Source organism: Toxotes jaculatrix, chromosome 12 (genome assembly GCF_017976425.1).
Source record: "Toxotes jaculatrix isolate fToxJac2 chromosome 12, fToxJac2.pri, whole genome shotgun sequence".
NCBI classification, from domain to species: Eukaryota; Metazoa; Chordata; class Actinopteri; family Toxotidae; genus Toxotes; species Toxotes jaculatrix.
Genome location: NC_054405.1, coordinates 16483986 through 16505221, shown reverse-complemented (window position 1 = coordinate 16505221; position 21236 = coordinate 16483986). Strand labels below are relative to the sequence as shown.

General features: G+C 39.0%; 2 protein-coding genes across 6 annotated transcripts in view; both read left to right on the top strand.

Moving 5' to 3' along the window:
* acsl6 (acyl-CoA synthetase long chain family member 6) overlaps positions 1-16045 on the top strand; it is a 34472-nt gene extending 18427 nt beyond the window's left edge. For all 5 annotated transcript variants that reach the window (XM_041051092.1, XM_041051090.1, XM_041051091.1 and 2 more), the window contains 16 exons: positions 199-298; positions 954-1132; positions 2412-2444; positions 2754-2805; positions 4508-4581; positions 4823-4900; positions 8734-8868; positions 9334-9468; positions 10446-10541; positions 11232-11304; positions 13291-13379; positions 13695-13811; positions 13961-14104; positions 14395-14496; positions 14616-14687; positions 15162-16045. In XM_041051092.1, coding sequence (XP_040907026.1) covers positions 199-298; positions 954-1132; positions 2412-2444; positions 2754-2805; positions 4508-4581; positions 4823-4900; positions 8734-8868; positions 9334-9468; positions 10446-10541; positions 11232-11304; positions 13291-13379; positions 13695-13811; positions 13961-14104; positions 14395-14496; positions 14616-14687; positions 15162-15302 — 1620 coding nt within the window. In that variant the 3' untranslated portion in view covers positions 15303-16045. The remainder of the gene's footprint in view (positions 1-198; positions 299-953; positions 1133-2411; positions 2445-2753; positions 2806-4507; positions 4582-4822; positions 4901-8733; positions 8869-9333; positions 9469-10445; positions 10542-11231; positions 11305-13290; positions 13380-13694; positions 13812-13960; positions 14105-14394; positions 14497-14615; positions 14688-15161) is intronic.
* Positions 16046-18252: 2207 nt separating this feature from the next.
* On the top strand, positions 18253-20740 carry LOC121191013. The gene is made up of 9 exons (XM_041052057.1): positions 18253-18347; positions 18682-18785; positions 19071-19341; positions 19463-19582; positions 19715-19754; positions 19921-19976; positions 20173-20243; positions 20339-20525; positions 20709-20740. The coding sequence occupies exons 1-9, from the start codon at positions 18257-18259 to the stop codon at positions 20738-20740; spliced, it is 972 nt and encodes a 323-aa protein (XP_040907991.1). The 5' UTR covers positions 18253-18256.
* Positions 20741-21236: the final 496 nt, after the last annotated feature.

The following is a 21236-nucleotide window of genomic DNA, read 5'->3' as shown; positions in this document are numbered from 1 at the left end:
TTGATCCTCTCTTGTTTTAACAGATTAGCCTTTTCTCTCTGGAAAGCATAAAAAAAATAAAATTACTGGCTTATTTGGTATAAATAATGTTCAACATGTGTAAGTTTGTCAACGAAGTAAAAGGATGTGTCTAAATTTTCAGTAGATGAAATGACTCTAACCCATGACCTTTGACCCCTCACTTGTGTTTGATTATAGTGGATCATCTCAGAGCTAGCTTGCTACACCTACTCCATGGTGGTGGTTCCCCTTTATGACACGCTGGGCCCAGATGCCATACGGTTCATCATCAATACTGGTAAGAACACACTCATCACAAGCAGTCACACAGGAGTAATCATCTCTTCTGACCTGACTACGATTTGAAAGTGAGATGTAAATATAACAAATAGTGCTATCCTCACTGAAGGCGTAAACCATGAAACCTGCAACTAAATACCTTTATTTAGAGTGAAATCATGATGTCATGAGACAGCTGAGGGTTTTTACTTACTGCAGAATCAGTATATGTCTGCGTTTTGAAACAGCTCGTCAGTATGACTGACTTTGTAGCTTTTAGCAGTGGAACTCCACTGACTGCTTACTCAAAGCATCATTGTCAGCTTCATACGTAGCGTGTTACTTCCTTGCTAAAAAGTTTATTTAATGATTGCAAAAACCACAGAAACAGTCACAATATGAGAACTCTGTTGCAAATGGGTGGTTGCAGAGCTGTTAACCTTATAAACTGTTACTTAGACCTAGTTCTGTACTGAACTGCAACAGTTTGAACTTATTTCGAAGAAAGTCTGAACATCGCAGCGGCATGAACACAAAATCTGATCAAATTTCAGTGTAAACCCCAACCCACGCCTGAGCCTCTTTTTTTGTGTTGTTTCTATTGTTTCTATTTCTTTCTTATTCTGCTGATAATCACACAAGGGTGCGTGTGCTCTTGCGTGCTGTCATTTCAGCTGACATCTCCACGGTCATATGTGACAAAGTAGAGAAAGCTGAGGTGCTTCTGGATAACGTGGAGCGGAAGGAAACTCCGTGCCTGAGAAGAATCATCCTGATGGATGCCTTTGACTCTGCCCTTGTGGAGCGCGGCAAGGACTGCAGCGTCCATGTGCAGGCTATACAGGAAGTCGAGGTGTGATATGTAGGAAAGAAAAAGATCTTTGCAAAGCTAAAAAGGGTGTGGTGGGGGAACTGCAAGTGCAAGTCATACAAACTGCTTCTTAAGAAATGTATACAGATATTAAATGACTACAGTCACATGGCCCCTAGCCATTGAGTGTTCTAGCCTCTTTCACAGGGGCTAGAAAATAGTCCTTTCACAAGGATTAGAAAATACTGGTTTAAATACGTCTTAGAAGTACTGATATTTACTGTAATTCAAGAAATAGTACTTTTACCTAGCATATTCTGGTGCTCTTTTCCATCCCTGGCAGCTTTTGTGCTGATCAGGTTTGTTTACAAGGTAAGATGGACTGGTAACAGTACAAAGACTCAGCTATGTGGGGGTTGATCAAAAAGCTGTATCACTTCTTAGGCATGTTACATGAGATCTCTATCTAGTTGTCTCTGGCTCCATGGAATCTGATGAATGGGGCCTTTCACTGTCACAAAATCACACACAAAAATATTACACTAAAATAGACTTCTTTGTCTGAGGTGTATTTTTATTTTAACTTCACTGCTCTTTTTTTCACATAACTGGTAATGCTTCTTTAGCTCAATCACACCAAACAGACACATAAAACTGGTCCAGCAGATCATAGCAAGGACTATACCTCAAAGAGAAGTTTAAGAATGATATAGGTTTGTTTACTTGTTTTTGTGTTTTTCTTCCTGTCTGAACACATTCTAAAACCAAAGATTGACAAAGGGGGGAAAAAAAACCTTTTGTGTGCTTGAATAAAATATACAAAGGTTTTACAGCACTATCAAGACATTCCAATGAGTACATGAAAGCCAAATCATGACAAAGTAGTTGGCAATCACATGTTCATGACTGTCATATTTCTGTCATGATTAACATTTGTGCAACTGTGCCAATGTGATAGACACCCAGACACGTAGCTTAAAAAAAGAAAAGGAGTTATTAAGAATGATGTTGAACTGACTGCCTTAACAGTTTCGTATTCCTGGAAATGACTTTCTGAGCATGTTTGTGTTCCATCCACATTGAACCAGTCTTGGCTTTTGGTAACCAGGTGATAACATATTGCCCATGCTGTTGTTAAAACTGACCCACATGTTGTTGTGCTTCATTGAGAAAAGTCACCTCAGACAGACCTCAGAAGACACTCACTGTTCAAGGAGTCATGGGAGATAACAATAAAGCTTAGTCCAGTAATCTTTTAATTATTCATTTGTGTATCAGCTCCTCTAGTAAAAGTTATTTTCATTTTGTTTTTTCCTCACAGGCTCTGGGCAGAGAGCACTACAGAAAACCCATAGTAAGTACTCATTCCCAATTCCACCATACATATGGAAAGATGGACTGTAAAACATTTTTAGTCATGCTAACCAGCACGGCTCTAACAATGTTGGTCTGTCAGTCTCCGACTTTGGTTCACCTCACAGTGCTGCTAGCGTGACTGTAGACTCTTGGTCTTGTTTTGACTATAAATAATGAGTTACTTCTTTTTATTGTAAATATGAACTCAGTTAATTTAACACCACATGGAACAGTGTGCAGCTTGTGTTTGTAGGAACTATAAGAAGTTCTAATATGATGAATGATTAATAGAATTTTTTCTCCACAGCCACCGGCACCAGACGACCTGTCCATTGTGTGTTTCACCAGTGGAACCACAGGTATTAATGAAATCACACACGGTTTTTGATGGTTAAATACTTGCTCTGCGTTACTAGTTAACAGGTTAGACAGGACAACATACTGATGACACACATGCTGTAGTCATAAAATGTTAAGTAAAATTCCTTTCCGGACCAGTGGAGCGAAGGTATTCTCAAAACAGAAGTTTTGAGATCCAACACATACATTTCTCATCTTACTTTGTTTGCGTACTGTCACTAATAACACACTGGGTTGGCTGCAATGTCAGTCACCTGCACTTTGCTTTCTAGATACCATTTGACTCTGTGAATACAGGATGTCACTAACACTGCCAGGTTTAGGAAGTTTGTCAGCTCAAACTGGAATCACGGCTGCTGAAACTAAAAACGTGAAGTTGTTGGATACTATAGATTCAACATTTAATTAATGATAATGATCAAACCAAGTTGTCCATGGTTGAAAATGTAATATATATATATATATTTTTTAGCATTTTTAGACACTTAATATGCACAAAAATGGCATATTTAAGATTAAGATAATTCAGTAGCTGAATACTATGACTGCATAGCAATAAATACAATAGATTATTTAAAGCATATTTTCTTAAGGCCGAGGTCTGTTGTTAAATAGAAAAGTTTGCTAATAATGATTTTTGTTTTATAAATCAAAAGTCTGAAATTCAGTGTATGGTCAAAAGGACCAAAAGGATACCACACTGAAATTAACATTTACAATGGGGAAACTCTAAAAAAAAAAAAAAAAAACCTACTAAAATACCCCACTTTAAGGATAGACAAGGAGAAGGCATTTACTGGAAATAAATCCAATTTCCATCTCTCTCTTCATTTTATCATTTTATGAATGTGCACTCTGGATTCCCCAACATGTACCGACATGCTGGGGAAGCGCGGCTTCTTTTTCAGAAGGTCCTATCCCACAGTCACAACAACCTCTGAAACCAACAGACAAGGGAACCAAACCCAGGTCATGTGAGGACCCACTGGCATCAGTTTACACGTGACACCAGCTGCAGCTGGCCACATTCAGGGGACTCAGGTTGAAAACACTGCCACCTGCTGGCTTTGACAGAGACATGCTACCACTGCAACATTGGGTTAACTTTCCTCACATCCCCCTTCATTTCCTAAGAATTCCCTCGGTCTCTGTTGCAACATCTATTCAGGTCTGAATCTAAACCATCTGAGTCAGTGAGTCAGATGGCATGTTTAGAAAGAGGAACTTTTTTTGTTGTTCTATTGCTTCACATAAACCACTGTGTCTGTGTGTAAAAAAAAAGTCAGAAATCGTATGACTTTACAGTAACTGAGAACAAACATTGTAGATTCTTGTAGAAGAAGAGAACACTCAGTAATCACAAGAAACACCTTTGTTTTTTTCAGGGAAACAGATATTTCACAGTATGTGTGTACACATAATTCATGCTCTGGTCCATCAGTGCAGGTTTCAAATGTGCAAATGAGACAAGAATTAAACAGGGTGAAACAATTTGAAGAGATCACTGACAATATAAAAGCTCCTTTAAGAAAAAAATATGTGTGTGTTCCAAGAGATGTGCATAAAATCAAGAGGAAATTCTGCTGAGCTAGCTGTGCCTTTCCAGGTCAGATTCCTTAAATGACTGCATGATCCTCAGCCGTCTGGGGGAGGTTTTCCCTCTGTGATGTTGGTGTGTGTCTTTTCTGTCTGCTTATACAGGAAACCCAAAGGGAGTCATGCTGACCCATGGGAACGTGGTGGCTGATTTCTCAGGCTTCCTCAAAGTAACAGATGTAAGTGACCCTTTTTATTTTTGTCCTAAAAATATCTTACGCAGCTGCCCCCCAGATATCATCCAGGTTTGGAGATGATTCATTAACAAGGTCTAACTTTGTTGAGCGACTCATCAGCCTTAGTCTCAATCGTTATCCTGTTTATATTCTTTTCCATGTAAATATTCTTTTTCATGACATTGCTGTGTTGCAAACTCATTTTAGAGTTATCTGATTGATTCCCTCCTTCTGTCTCCCACAGAAAGTCATTTTCCCCAACCAAGATGATTGCCTCATTTCCTTCCTGCCACTGGCACACATGTTTGAGAGACTCATTGAGGTAAATGGCCTGGACTGAGATCTGAGATCGCAGGAATGTGATAACTGTAGTGATTGTGAGATGTTAGGACAGTGGTGGGGGTGGAGGAAGGAAGGTGGGCGTTAATTTGAGGTTATAATAGTGTGTGGGTGGGACAAAGCTGGAGAGAGACAATGTTTATCCCCACTTTTCCTTTCCTTTTGCTTTCCAGCTCTGTGGATGCATGCCATGTCTGCCTTTTACAGCCAGTGGTGTTAAAGTTACATCATTTTCTAGTACACACACACACAAACACACAAGCACTCACACAAACACAGACACACGCATACACATGCACATGCAGATGTCTCTATATGCACAAAGGTTACTGAGAGAAATAAGGTTAAGGCAGGAAATCAGAGAACATGTTTGCATGCATTGTAGGCACCCATTTACTGTAAAACCTGTGTTTCCCTGCAGCTGGTCACTAATTGCTTCTCCTCCAATACACCTCCTACCATACTTCAGAACCAAACTGGCATATTTAAGTGCATGTGTGCTGACACTGCAACCTCAGGAGTTTGTTGGACATATTTGTCCTTACACTGTCTGAGTTTTGTAAAGAGTCCACTGTTCAACTGTGGAGAAAAACTTCTTTTTTCAGTTTCACATTTAGTCAGAGTTTGTTTTTAATTTTTATGGTTATGAAGAGAGAGAGAGAGAGAGAGAGAGAGAGAGAGAGAGAGAGAGAGAGAGAGAGAGGAGAGGAGAGGAGAGTGTTTCTATTCATCCCACAGAATTTCTGCCACAGGGATACTTTCCATGTCTGAAGACTTTGCCATTTGCATATTTTCCCATAAAAATACCATCAGAAACCCAGGTTAGCGTTTATATGCCCAAGAAATCAGACTGTTCTTCCAGAAATGTAGCTGTGTTAAGGTGGTGTCTCCTAAGCCCTCACCCAGAAACCGGGGTTGCCTTTTACGAGACGTGTAAGAAACTATTGGTAACTTACCACAACATTCACCATTGTATGTTCAAATTAAACACTGTATTGGATGATATTCCCTGGCTTTCTACCCAGGCAAGGACAATTGTTCCTCTGAGATACAGGAAGACACACAGTCAAATGCAGATCAAACAAAGGCATAAATTGCAATGGTTGCATCAGATTCTTTATGAGACCCTTTGAGTTCATGTCTGCTTAGCCACCTGTCAAAACCACAGCATACACCTCAACAACATGATCCACTCACACAGAACCAGACAGGAAAGAGAAGCATTGCCATTCAGTGCACCCATTCTAACTTTTCCTGTGTGCATGTGTGTAATCATCATCATACCCAGGTGCAGTGGGAGTTTGGTCAGCTTAGAGTGGCTGCCATGTTAGTCCCTCCAGCTGAGAACAAATGAAGAGTAATTTTTCAAACAATGTTAAATGTTCCATTTTGTGGAGACAGTTTGTTCTGGAGCTAATGTTTCAAAAACAGAGTTGATTGTATAAAAGTGTTTATTCTGAAGCAAACAGAGCGGTAGCTGTTCAGCATCAGCTTTTCATCCACTATGTCACTTTTGAACAGTTAGCCTTCAAATCTCAGGCAGAGACAAACTAATGGCATGAGGAGGTTGTTTTTACTAAGAATCTGTGACACTAAAGCCTGTCACTCAAGGGCTCTGGGTTGTTTTGCTCATACCGCTTTTCATTACTGATTCAGGATCAGTCACAAAACCTGGCATCAAACATTAAACAAGATGTAGTGAGACTGATTTTTGTCTCTTTGTAAATGACCCTAAGCCTTGCTAAACCTTTTTAATTATCCTTAAACCTTAGGTATTATTATTCCATTAGGCAGTCACTAAGGGTGATGCGTCTGGCCAGAGAGATTGCATCAGGTTGAACCAGCATGGTTTGTTTGCCTGCAATGCACAGCAGTGCTGTCAGCACTGAGACTCACCGATGCAGGAAACCACCTAACTTCCCCGTGAAGCAGCGCATCAGATCACACAACAGAAACAAGTTCAAGACTCTCACACATGCACACAATGACATGCCACACTTCATATCTAATACCTGTGTCTGTGTCTCACTTGAAGAGAAAAAAGAGGGTGGACCTTCTGTCTCTCTTTGTCCTCAGATTGCCCCAGAAACAGGAAGGAGGGAGACAAATACAGTTTTTGACCACCATTTGACAACAAAAGGATGTGTGCTGGCTTAATTTTCACTCTGGTGACTCTGTGGTGGAAGTGTCACAATCTCCAAGGCGTGTGAACATAACAGAAATTGAACATACAGCAATTCTTATTTTAAATACTTGACAGTGTGTACTACAATCTCCAACTGTCTCCAAGTTGCAGCAAAAGTTGCAAACTGCACATGAGTTTTCTCACTTTTCTGATTTCTTGGTTCTTGAAATCAGAATATTTAACTGTCAGAAGTTTCACAGGTGATAGTAGATGATAATAGATTATTACTGAGAAATGAGTCACTTCTGCTAACTTGCGTTAGCGTAGCGGTGTTTGTGCAACTTTTTACTTTTTTTTTTTTTTAACTATTACTTCACCCCATATCACTGAGAAATATTTTTTTCTCCACTATGTTTATCTGACAGTTCCTTAAATAGTTTGACCCCTTCAAAAATGGAGATAATGGTCTCTTCCATTAATCATCTCACACTCGCCCAGATTTATTTTGTAACCACTGAAAGGGGTTGTTTGGGAACTGAAAAATTATTTTGCACAAGACTAAGAAATTAACTTGACATGGCAGTATGAATATAGGCGTTACTGGTCAGTGATATGTAACATTATGTAATTATGAGTTGTTAGTCTTATCCACTTCAGGAATTCATTCTACAGAATATGGAGGAATGTGATTTTTCTATTATTAACTTTTAATGTTTTCTTATTGGTTTCATATTATTACTAATTCTTATATACCAGTATGTACAAGTATTTTGTGGTATGTGTTAGTGTGTTCTTTCTGGCATGGGGGTAATTCCATAGGGTCATGTATGTAAGACTGAGGGCTTCCAGATAGTGGCTATGAATCTGTCATAGATTACTGTCATTGGTTTCTTTTTTTCTTCCTATATTAGTGGGAGTTTCATTGTTATTCAGGGGAATCTCCTCTTTATTATTCCTGATAGTCATGCAGTTTCCATAACAGAACCACTGGACTATGCTACCTAACTGTAAATTGCTAATACTAGCTCCGCTTTGACCAGCTACAACAGTAACTATTCTGCTCATGCATCAATCTAATAAATCAAATACGATGAATTAGAAACTGGGGCCATTTTTCTGTACTAATACTTTTACTTTGAGACTTTAAGCTAATTTGCCTGTTAATACTTATTTACTTTTACTTGTAATGGAGAATTTCTATATTGTTCTACTGGGACTTTTACAGAAAAATTTAAATGTTTCTTCTGTCACTGAATAATAAATGTCTACTACACACTAGTATTTTTTTTAAACAAGCAAAAAATAAGGTTCCTCTTTTTGCTAAATGGCACGGGACTTGAGAGTGTGGGAATGAGAAGCTGAACCCTTTATGATAAGTACCGTGACTGATACATAAACTGGTGTTTCATATGAATGCCCAACAAATGTAAGTTTATCAGTAATTAACCCATTCATAATGTGCCTCATATCCTGCGTAGCACAGTTTGTAGAGTGTGCTACTCTTGGGATCCACAAGATTATGTGCAGAATTTTATGAATATATTTTCTCTCTGATGCACTTTAAACTACTCTTTTAAAAAGTGCTATATGGATGAAGCTTACCACCATTAATTTACCACGTTAGGATTTTCTCTGTAATATAAGTAAAAAGTTTAAAGGTCAGTATTTGTGTTATGTGTCTGTCTCTCTAGTCTGTGGTGTACTGCCATGGAGGACGGATTGGATTTTATCAGGGCGACATCCGCCTCCTCCCAGATGACATGAAGGCCCTGCGGCCAACCATTTTCCCTGTGGTGCCTCGACTGCTCAACCGCATGTACGACAAGGTGAGGGCACTCTAGGAAACTGGCAATGGAGCAGTTTAGTTTTTTTAGTTTAGTCATTGTTATGTTCTTCAAAAATAAAAACATCATCTGTGAAAATTGGCCTTGTGTGGGAAATGTCTCCTATTGTGCCAGGGATTTGCGGTTTGAAAACCAATTGAAATAGGTTGCAACTACCTTGATGAATCATTCAAAAAATCTTTGCTATCATTAAGTGTAGCTGTGGTTTAGGGATAGAATGACGTGTTGATTGTCAACACTGACTTCAGAAATGCATGTTGTGTAATAAACAAAGGGCGAGATACAGAGAATAATGTAAGAGGAGTTTTGTTCTTGCTCTTAGCTTGGTTTTGGTTGTTTTAGGGAAATTTGCATAAATGAATTTACATGATTTCAACAGCTAGAAAAAGAAGAGACTGTCCTTAACCAATCCCAACCAAAAACTTTGTTTTGTCTTTGTCTCTGCAGATCTTCAGCCAGGCTAACAGTCCGTTGAAGCGTTGGCTGCTCAACTTCGCTGCTAAGAGAAAAGGTGCTGAAGTCAGCAGTGGGATCATTCGCAGTGACAGCATCTGGGACAAAATCTTCTTCAGTAAGATTCAGGTAAATAGTGTTTCCTCTCCCTGAACTAAATGTGGGGTGTCTACCTCACTGTGGACACCTATTACATTAGTTACTGATGTCCTGCGACAACACTATCACATCCTAGACTCCTGTTTGTTCAGTGCATTTCAGAAGATAACTGAATACCTGAAAAAGTCCTCTTGAAACCAATCCCAGCTGAGGTCAAAGGCAGAATTTTACATTGTAGTTTTCAACCTAAGTGCCTCCACAGCTCATTAATTTCTATGCTTTCCTGAAGAAAATTCTTTTATATTCTTTCATAATGTTTCATAGACTTAGCATTTCAAACCATCTACTGTTTATGATAATAGCAAAGAGACAAATGAGGGAGACAAAAAGATTTATTATCTACCAGTGTTCCTAAAAGTAATTACAAAAACAAAAAACAATTAAACTACATAGTTTTTGAGCTGTGGATGTGGATTTTTATAATCTTATTTTCACCCACTCTTTAAAATAATAAGTGGGTATAAAAGACAAGTAGCTATCATAATCGCTGGTATTTTCCCTCTATGTGGGTGTGGTTTGTTTAGATTTCACTGACAAATGAGCCTGTCAACTGTCATCAAATTTTCATTCAAATGTTCCTAAATCCTGTTTGGTACATGGAGGTACAAGACATGTCCTTTCTCTAACTGAGCTAAGCCACTTCAAACCAGTGAGAAGATCTCAGAGAAGAAAAGAAAAACAGAAATCTCTCCTGGAAAACAAAAATACAAACAAACATTTATAGCCCCAATGCAAAAAACAAGATTTTCAGGGCTTTTAAAGCTCACTCTTTCCAATCCAGTGTTAACTTACCTGACATCCCTGTCATTATCATTATTATTTTTACTATTATTATTATTATATATTTAAGAAAACAGATTTTTCTTTTTCCTTTTTGTTTTAAGAAAGACATCAATTAAGACACCCCCTGCAGCCCAAAGTAAAAAATGTGTTTTCTCTTTGTACAGGCCAGCCTGGGTGGAAGGCTGAGGATGATTATAACAGGAGCGGCTCCTACCTCGCCCAGTGTCCTGGGATTCCTCAGAGCAGCTCTGGGATGCCAGGTCAAATACACACAAACACACACACAAACACCCACCCACACACACAAACATATGCTTCAGCTCACCACCACCACACCACATCAAGCAGCTGTTTTCAAAAAACATACAAAGACCCTCAGTACACCACCTGCTCACCACCAAATGGCAGACCTACACAGCAAACGATAAGCTGGTGAACACGGTGGAACATTTAGCAGCTAAAGTCCCCCTAGCAGTTGGTAGATACAAGATACAACAGAGCGTGACCAAAGCCAGAGAGTGAATATTGGAAGACTCCTATTAAATGATTATCTTACTCTGTAACAGCTGGATCTGTAATATGCAGCTGTTTGCTGACAGTTTGCCATATCAACGTAAAACATCATATGTCAATGTTGTTATCATAACATATCTCTGCTGCTCCACAGTGGCCAGAAAAAACAGTTTTTACAGGTTTGATCTCAAAACTAAGTCTGAACCATCAAACAGCCCAGTTAAAAAGAAAGAATCAGACAAAATGCCCTCGCTTTCGAGATCTAAAACTCAACTTGGTCCACACAAAGATAGATACAAACTGTGTCTGACCAGCATACAGTACATGCGCTGGTACTTGTGATGCTAAGCTACACATTCACCTATGAAAACAGCATGTGGGTGCACACACATCCTTAACACAGCCCTCCTCTTGACATCGTCTGTGTCCGTGTGTAGGTGTATGAGGCGTATGGCCAGACAGAGTGTACAGCTGGCTGCACCTTCACCACACCTGGAGACTGGACGCCAGGTGAGCCACCGTTTCATTTGTGCAACAGACCTAGAAAAGAAACTTGGATCCTTATCGCTGACCAACTCACTGAACTTGTTTACTTGACTGTAGACTCAGATCAAAGGTCTAAGGGTTATGTGGTTAAGTCATTATTTTAAAGTATAAATAATAGTGTTTAATTGAGGTCATTGTGTCTATAAACTTGATAAGTGAATTCTGTTATCACTGCTGCTCCCCAACATAAATTTTTTTGATGACATTGCTCAAAACTGTGACTGCGCACTGCTCTGACGAGTTGACAGCTACTCAGATAATGACATAACTTATCATGCCTTATCAGCTCTGCTCCCAATGAACTATGAATAAATTGAACTTGTTGGGAAAAAAAGCAGGACGTGCATGCTATATCCAGTAGTTTGAGGAGGGAAAACAAGGGAGAGGCCTGGAAAGGTGAGACAGAGAGAAAACAAGAGCTGTTAGACCACATTATTAACAGTCATAATGCCTGCTTAGGTGCTTGCCAACATCAACAAATGGGTATAAAAGACATGTAGGTGCCATAACTGCCTGTATTTACCTTGCAGCATGCTACATTGTTGTGTTAAACTGTTGGCCTTGATGGTAATTTTCCAAGTGACCTCCATGAAGTTTACACTTAATCGTAATTTTTTTTTTTTTCTTCAGTGACAGGCATAAAACAATACATTTATGGATACAGACATGCATTTTAATACATCACCTTTTTTCCTCAGTTGAGATGTACATTCAGAGCAATTTTACTAAAGCTAAATAACAAATAATATTGTTATTGTTATTATTATTGAATATACATGATTTGACACATTGTAAAGTTAAGTATAATTCAAAGGCTCACATGTTACGCATCGCATTGTTGATGAAACGTACAAGTAAGATGGAACAAGACCACCCCAACATCACCTCACAGTTCACGCTGTTCCTCGTGGGCCAGATGAACATGCCAACACCTGCTCAGTTACATTAGTTTACACTGTGAAGGCAGAGCTTTAATGACAAATGGTTTTGTATAAAAAGGCTCAGTAGGGAAACCAGATTATGAGACTTTTTAAGACTTTGATCTCTTATGAAATTCACAAAAAATATCCACTTTCCGGAAGTGGAGGAGGTGAACAAAGTGTCGAGTCAGGATTTTAGTAATTGTGAAAGTCAACATGGGAGTTCCTTTATCTGGCTAAATCTGCCTTTATCTGCCAGATTTTTCTTTTTTCTTACTTCTGGTACACACATTTGAATTTATTTCGATCTGGATCAGTAAAAGAACAAAGAAATGTAGGTACTGCACATGCAGCCAGGAAGGTTTCTTTAAAAGAGTAATTAAATCTTCTCAAACACAGGTACAATTCAGCAACTGACTGGAGAAAAAGTAATGTGGTAAAACTCTGCTCATGTAAAACTCAAAAGCTCCTCATCTAAAATGCATTCAGCATAAAACTGACATACATTTTAGAAGAGGTACTGAGATGACATTGTTGGATGTGAGCTTTCCAAGTGATTCTAAGAGCAGCAGAAAACGTGGTTTCTTTGAAATTTACTTAAATCTGTACTCTACATGTGATTTCAAACATGGTGAAACACAGTACAAGTACAGTAAAATTACTGACTTTAAACTGCTTCATAAAAAGTACAAGAAGCTACTCAGTTGCATTGGCAGGAGTAAGTTCCATTAGTTTTCATGACCCTTAAATGTTGGCTCCTTTCTGCTTCATGGCATGTGCCCTAGCCTGTTGTGCTACTTGCATGGGGGCAGTAATTACAAGACTATCAGATAATACTCATCGTGTTGACTCACATCAAAACGCAGACTAGTATCACCCCCTGCTGCTCAGTCCTGATATTTCATGAGGCATCTGTTTCTTTGAAAAGGCAAAAGTGTATGGGAATTGCACATTCAAAACTGTGAGGAAGAAAAATGAACAAAACTTATTGTGGTGAGTTTTTAATCAGTTTTCTTGCTCTGACCAATAGGTCACGTCGGGGCTCCGCTGCCATGTAACCTCATTAGACTGGTGGATGTTCCTGAGAAGAACTACTTTGCCTCTAAGGGAGAGGGAGAGGTAAACAGCATGCTTTTGAAAGAAACAGATATACATATACTGTACATGTATGTATGTGACTATGTGTTTGTGTTCATCACACTATCCACACACGTCAGAGAGCTGAGTTTAAGCTCATTTTTCAGTGCCACTTTGACATGAAGAAACAAGGCCATATGTAAGATGTGCAAAACAACATTTTAAAAGTATTACTAGAGCAGAAAGCACTAAAACCATAGTATCTTTGCAGACTTTTAAAACTTGTGTTAATAAAGGAGAAGAACATATTTCACCTCCAACCTCAACCCTTTTCTAATTTTCTAATCTTCCATCTAGGTTTGTGTGAAGGGACCAAACGTGTTTAAGGGCTACCTCAAAGACCCAGAGAGGACGGCTGAGACACTGGATGCAGACGGCTGGCTTCACACCGGAGACATCGGAAAATGGTTACCTGTATGTACATAAAGCTTGCATTAGACTCCGCAATTAAGTCATAATACTCAAGCATTTTATGTTACACAGAATTTGCCTTAAGCAGTGCATTGTGTTTACATGAAGACCTTTCATCTGTTTTTTTCTCCTGAACCTCTCCTCTCCCGTAGAATGGCACGCTGAAGATCATTGACAGGAAGAAGCATATCTTCAAGTTGGCGCAGGGTGAGTACATCTCCCCCGAGAAGATCGAGAACATCTACATTAGGAGTGAACCTGTGGCACAGCTCTATGTTCATGGAGACAGTCTGCAGGTAAGGACAATAACAGACTCACACACATACATGGTATCATAATGTCCCATAGATAGATGGAGTAGGGCTTCTGCTCAGATTCTTAGTTGTCCATGTTTAGCTTTCAAAGGTCTGAATGTACCTAGTTGTTCTTAAGAGCCTGATAGTACGTCTGTACTGTGCTTCAAACAATATGAACCAAATCAAACTAAGACAAATAAAATACATGCTCACCTACCTGTTACCTTTTTAATATGAATTAGCACACAGTCTTGACTTTTTCCCCATATGTTTGTGTTTGGTCTTCCCAGTCCTGTTTGGTGGGAATTGTGGTTCCTGACCCTGAAGTCATGCCTGAATGGGCCAGGAAGAAAGGCATCTTAGGTACCTACAAGGACCTCTGTAAAAACACGGTAGGTAACACACAGCTCAGGCCCTTGCTAAACATAGCCAACCATCAGAAAACACTGTTTATGAATGATACTGAAAATACTCAAGAACTTAAAGGAAGACAACTTTCCTTTGTCAACAGGAACTAAAGAAGGCAGTCCTTGAAGATTTGGTGCGTCTGGGCAAGGCCAGTGGCCTCCACTCCTTTGAGCAGGTAGGCAAAAATATCTAAAGTAATTGGTTTGCCTTGTATTGCAGCAGTATTTTCCTTGGTATCTTTCTAATATATGTAAAATAACCATGCTCTCAAGGCTATAGTATGACTGAGTATAACTGCATGAATACGTTTTTAGTCTTAGAGGTTCTGCAGCAAATTTTAAATATACTGTGATTATACTCAGTTACATTGTGAATATCTTGATCTTTATAAACATGAAAGGCCATATTGTTGAAAGCTGCAAAATCAGCATTCAGTTACTGACATGATTTTTATTTCCTTGGATGAGTAAAGGTTGCACCAAAAATATTCATTACAGGTTACACCAATGCTTTTGTTTCCTCTAAGAATATTGCTTGAATTGAATTGTGTCTTTTCTTAAACAAAGAAGCTCACAATAACTTGAGGGAGACTCTTGTGAATCTCCGTCTCATTCAGAGTCTTTTTTGTTCTTTTCCATTTTGCATTAAGGTGAAGAACATCTACATCCATAACGAGATGTTCTCCATTGAAAATGGCCTCCTGACTCCAACGCTAAAGGCAAAGAGACCAGAGCTGAAGGAATTCTTCAAGGGGAGGATTGACGAGCTCTACAGCAGCATTTCCATGTGAAGGCTGGCAAACCTCATTTTCCCTTAAGCATCTTAACACTAAGATCTGCTTTGACTATTGGCCTACAGTTGTCAAAGATGTGACACCTTAGGCTTAACGTGCTTTGGGAAAGCAAGCCAAATCTGGCTCTACTGTGGAGGATTGAAAATGCCTAAATAAAAACAAATCAAACAAAGAAATAAAGTGAAAACAATGCACATTGTCATATGTATTCCCTTTTTTACCAAGTCATAATTAAATGAAAACATTTATTAAAAAGGATAGTTATATAGCTTTTAGTCTTTAATAACTGAAAGAATTGTTTTTCATTGTGACATGAAAATTCAACTAACCCCACCCCCACTCCCCAAAGGACTGGATATGACACTACAGGATGGATGAGTTTTACAGTGCATTATGTTGCTGCTACTGACAGTCAACTGTCGGTCACTTTTTTTTTTCTAAAAAAAAAAAAAAAAAAGGCTAAAATTTTTGAAAATTACTGTGACAAGAAACATACAGTGACTTATACTGTGTACCTTAAAGTTATTTATTTAATTAGCAAAAAGTTTCCGCAGCAGTGGTAAAGTTACGTAGTGCAAACGTTTTCCACCCTGTCATCTCACGCCAGCAATAATAAGCACACTGTACCAACCTTAAGCTGTGATTAGACAGTGGGTTGTATTTCATTTTAACATTGGCAATGTGTTTTCATTTTTCAAAAAAAAAAAACAAACAAAAACTGAGAACTCATGACAATCCTATGCTTTTAGTATTTGCAGGTATGAGCTTCTACCTGCCAGACGATGCTGTAATTCAAGACACCATTTGTTTTTAATGCAGCATGGAAAACTAATGTCACAATGAAGAATGAGACAAAAAGCTAAGTAATTGTCCTTTTAACACATTTTTCATTCAGTTATGACATAGTAAATGCATACTACACATACAGCGTGTATTGTTTTTCACGTGTGTTGTTTGATTTGTTTGCGTTCGGCCATGTTAAATCTTCCATACAATGCTATCACCTGCTATCCACCCAGACAAACCATCAAATGCTCTGTCCCTAGCAGCAGAAACTCATCAGCACTTTTACGTTGAGAGGTCCATTCCTACTTCCTGTCACTCTGCTCTTCTTCTCTCCTCCATCAGTTTAAACCTACCAGCCAAACACAACCGAAATCCACAGTTGTACGACAGCAAGCGTGATGTCTTTGTGTATAGTGTAGCTCAAGGAGATGTCTAGATGTGTGATAGTACTGACACCTTGTGGGACAGTAATGGACTTCATCTCCTGTGGAAAAATGTAGACTTTAATTTGATCAAGTAAGCTTCTGACAGCATCTCCCCTGATCTGACACAAGAAGGATTAAAGTTATGTTCAACCCAGGCATCGTGCAATTAGACCAAAACCAAATCCTCCTGTTTCAGATCAGAATATAAGATAGTAAGGTAAAGAGAGTAGCAGCTCCTGCCTTACAATTAGTGTTGTCTACACTGTTTAATGTGGAGCATCTCAGTGTTTGAGCCACATCCAAAATCACAGCTCATGTCATATATTCACTCATTCATTAAATCACCTCTACATGGCTGTGATCAGCAGTTTAGCATGCATGCTCCTTGTTTATATGAAGGACTGCCCCACTGTAACAATCATCAAAGTTCACACTGCATAGCTGACAAATTTGCAACTTTTTTTTCCTTCCACTTTTACACAAAGAGAATGTCAGGTAAAAGAAAACAAAAAGAAATAATGCAAAACCAGGGCTCAGGGCAAAGCATGCAGTTTGCCCTGCAGTGCTGGGACTCTTGCTGGGACTGACTGGGACTGCTGTTGCTGGGACTGACTCGAAAAAAGCGAGTAATTCTTTGTGGCCATTAATAGCAGGTTGCATACAGCTGCCCACAGCCACTGCTGCTAGTGCAAGGCTTTGTAACGTAGGCAAAGTTGATGAATTCCACTCACTGAAGGTAAATAGAACAAACATCAACTTTTAAACAAAAGACATTTTTCTGAAGGGGTTTACACATAGAAGTAATTGTATAGGCTTTTTAAGTTGATTACCGTCCCAAAGCATAAACAATGTGGATGTACATAAACGAGGACAGCTAGATGTAAGCATATTTATTAAATCAATGGTTTGAATGGATTTTTTTTCTCTCTTTTTGCGTGTAGTGAGATGAATTGTACTAATTTATTTATCTATTCTGCTGTAAAATGGAATCAGCACCATATCCTTGTAATGATTGAGTGCAGCAATTGGGATGAGGGAGGGTGGGGAATTGGACAAGGGGAGTGAAATAAAAGATATTCTGGAATGATTTTAAACTTGTGTCTTTTCTTTCTTAGAGTTAAATTAACCATACTTAACCCCACCACTTAATCAGCTGTGGCATTAAAGTGTTGCTGATTACAGTTGTTGGTCGGCAGTGGGCTGGCCACTATATAAATCTTGGTATATTTCAGTTCTTAGACTGTTTCTTGTGTGTAATTAAATTTTCTATGTGTACTTTTGTTTGCTATCTCTTTTGCCTCAGTCTCAAATTGCCCCTTAAGCTACAAATAGAGTGGGCCATTTTGAACTCAACATCCGTCAAATGTAATACATGAAGGTCGACATAGTAGCACACCAAAACTTCCGTTAAGGACTTTCACAATAAAATACAATAAAATAAAAAATAGCGTGTATTAAAAACTGTTTCCATTACTGTGTACGGATTTAAATCGTCATCAGCAGCTGCTTGACAGACAGATTCTGCAGGTGTGCTCGGTTGCTAAGAGCAGCGCAGAGACCGGAGGTAAAAACTCACACTACTTTTAGCATCCAGCCATGAGTCATTCTTTACGAAACAATATTTCAGCAGTTTTTCTACAATTACGATAGAATTAATCGACCATTGTTTGAAGCATTTTTTTGTTCTGCACACCGATTTAGTTCAGTTTGGCAGCTGACTGAGTGGTCTGGAAATCGGTTATGGGGCGAAACAACCGCCGGGTTAGTGCTAACAGTGGATTACTAAACAAACCAGATACACCCGTGAAACCATCGCTGAGCAGACGAGACAGTAAGAAATAAAAGACCCAAACACACACACACGCTAGTTTAAGTGTCGACTGCAAAACGAGACATATATTTCTTTAGCCTACGGTAACCCACGGCTTAGCTTTAGTTTTGAGCGTTTGTGCAGGTATTCGGGCAGTTATCAGCATCACCTGTTTGTCAGCGTTCATTTGTTTCCCATTTTAAAATCTATTTCCACTAAAAAAACTTCTAATAATAAATTATAAAGTCGGTTTTTTAGGATGCATTTAACTCATGCACAATAATGTCCTGCTAAGTTCAGGAAATTCATCAACTGTATCTGGCTATTCTCTACAACCTTGCTTTAAAACTCATAGAGCACAGGCGGCGTCTGCTCAGCAAACATTATGAGGCATTTCCAGAGGAGCCTGAAGTGGAGGACATGATTATCCTCACTGTCAAACCAACCAGTTCTGTGTGGGTGAGTTTCCTGGTTAGGAGATTATTATGTTTTACTCCATATTTGGATAACAAACTTGGAAATCCATAGGGTATTCTCTTCATAATTATAATATTGTCAAACGTAAACCATATATCCCTCCATGGGAGTTCTGGATAAGGCAAGAAGGGCCATGGCCAGATGAATATCATGAGTTGATAGGGGCCCAGCAGCAAATTTGTTACTGGGCCCCTATCAACCCCTTTCTCAAACTTTGTTTTTGTGTTACTGTCTCCTCTTTTCCATGCTTGTCCTTTACACACCCAGACTAGCATTAAGAAACCTGGCTGCCAAGTGTCATCAGTATGGTACCCAACCATTCATGGGACCCCTGACTCAGAGGCTTTCAAGGGTGGTGAAATGCTAGTTAAAGAAGAAGAGCAAAACCTGGCAGTGACTCCAGAAAGCGTCAAGTCTTCTAGCACGGAGACAGACACAACTTTCAACTTTGATGATGATGAGGAAGATTGTTACTCCTCTGCCTCTTCATCTTCCAGCAGCCTACCCTCACCGGAGATCTTCAGAAAAGAGAACTATGGTGTGTGTGCATTTCTGTATAGCCAGAACCAAATTAATATTTGATTTATATCTGATGTAATGTTTTCTTTTGACTTCCCTTGTCATGTTGTGTATTCTCTTGTCTTCTTTTATCTTCACAGTGGAAACTAAGGAGGAGCTGCTGGGTCTCGATCTTCACATAAAAAACTCCACATTGCTGGATGTGAGCCATGCTGAGACCATCCACATGTATCATCCCCCCAACCTTTCTACCATCATTGGTAAGCGTGAGAAACTCCCACACACATTTCTTGGTCAGAAAAACTGACCATGATCTAATTTGATGTCCTGGTGTTGTTTTGTGTCTTAAACAGTTGCCAATTGTCTGATAAGAATTACACATCTGTCTGCAGGTGCCTCCACAATTCTTGCTGAAAAGGACTGTGAGATCAGGTGAGTTCATCAGGTGACATGATTCTCGAGGAGTTACTGAACATGCAAGATTTGGTCGAAGGATTGTTTAGAGTTCCTCTTGATATTATGAGTGTTGATACTAGGTGTAGTGTAGGACCAGTAACAGTCTTCTCTCATGACCAGTAACTGCCTTCTCTCTTTGAAGCGACCACAGAGGACCTGAAGCTGAGACTAAAATACAGGCAGACTCATTTAAACCAGGTAAAGAGTCTCATTCCATGAGGTGCATATGTTCATCAAACAGTTCACTCTCTTACACAACCAAATGATCTGAATGTGTAATACATTACGATAAGTGTGTTTATATATACAGAGCTTATTGCATAAAACATAAATTCTTTTCAATGAATGTGAATCATAATCAGCAATTTTGTGTCTTTCAATCCTCAATCTCTAGACAGTCAGACACAAGCATTAAAGTGGAACACCTCAGTGAAAGTAAGAAAGTCACCTGGCCATCTTTTACAGGTAATCTAAGGTACAATGTGTATCTATTTTATTTTTCTTAAAATCAAAAGCAAGAAGGATTGTAGTTGTGGTTAAGTGTAATTTTGCTCCCTCAGATCACCAACAAAAGACCTATTTTGTGCAAGAAGAAGAAGGTATCATTCAAAAACCCCATCATTGATGAGAAATTTGAAGCAAAATACATCCCAGCCACTAAATTAACCATGCATAACACCAGTGAGTCAGTCCGAATATCCGGCCCAGCCGAGCAGATCAAGCCTGATTCAGAAACATCCAGAGTGCGTGAGTTAATTTCTGAAGATGAAACACTACATCTGACTGTGATGCTAAAAAGGTCTGCAAAAAGTAGCCCAGAGACAGCCAAGTTCTTTGACTTTGTTAGTGATAGTGACAGGGATGTGTTCTTTCAGAGGATGCGAGAAAGGTGTGTCAAACTCAGAAGTACTCCTTTATTTCCTCTCACAGCTGCTAAGCACACAGAAGCCTCTGTTCTGTGACATTTGAAGCCACAATATTGTTAACATATTGCCTTGCTCCGTTAATCTAGATCAGTGAGGTGTGTATGTGAATATCCTGTAAAAGAGTAATATGTGCATATGAGACTGTCTAAATGTCTAAAGTGGAAAATTAAATTAGTATGTGTTGTTTAAAAAGAATAATTCAGAGGGACACCACAGCCTGCCTTTTAAGTTTGTGGTCATCATAAACCTCTTGAACATAATAATCTGTGATCGTATAAGTTCCCTTGGACCTTTTTTTTTTGTCAGATGGTATTTACTTATTTCACACCTTTTTTTTAAATTTCCATAAATATTTTCAAACGTGTGTGGTGCAATGTGACCACTAGATGTCAGACCAGCGCTCTATTAAATAACTGTCCTGGTTTCTTGTCCTGGCAGTCACTGCTTTTCAGTTTTATATGTGAAATATATATGCTGTTGTTCGTGGTGTTTGTCTGCATTTCCGCTGACTCTTTTGGCAATATGTGTCCAT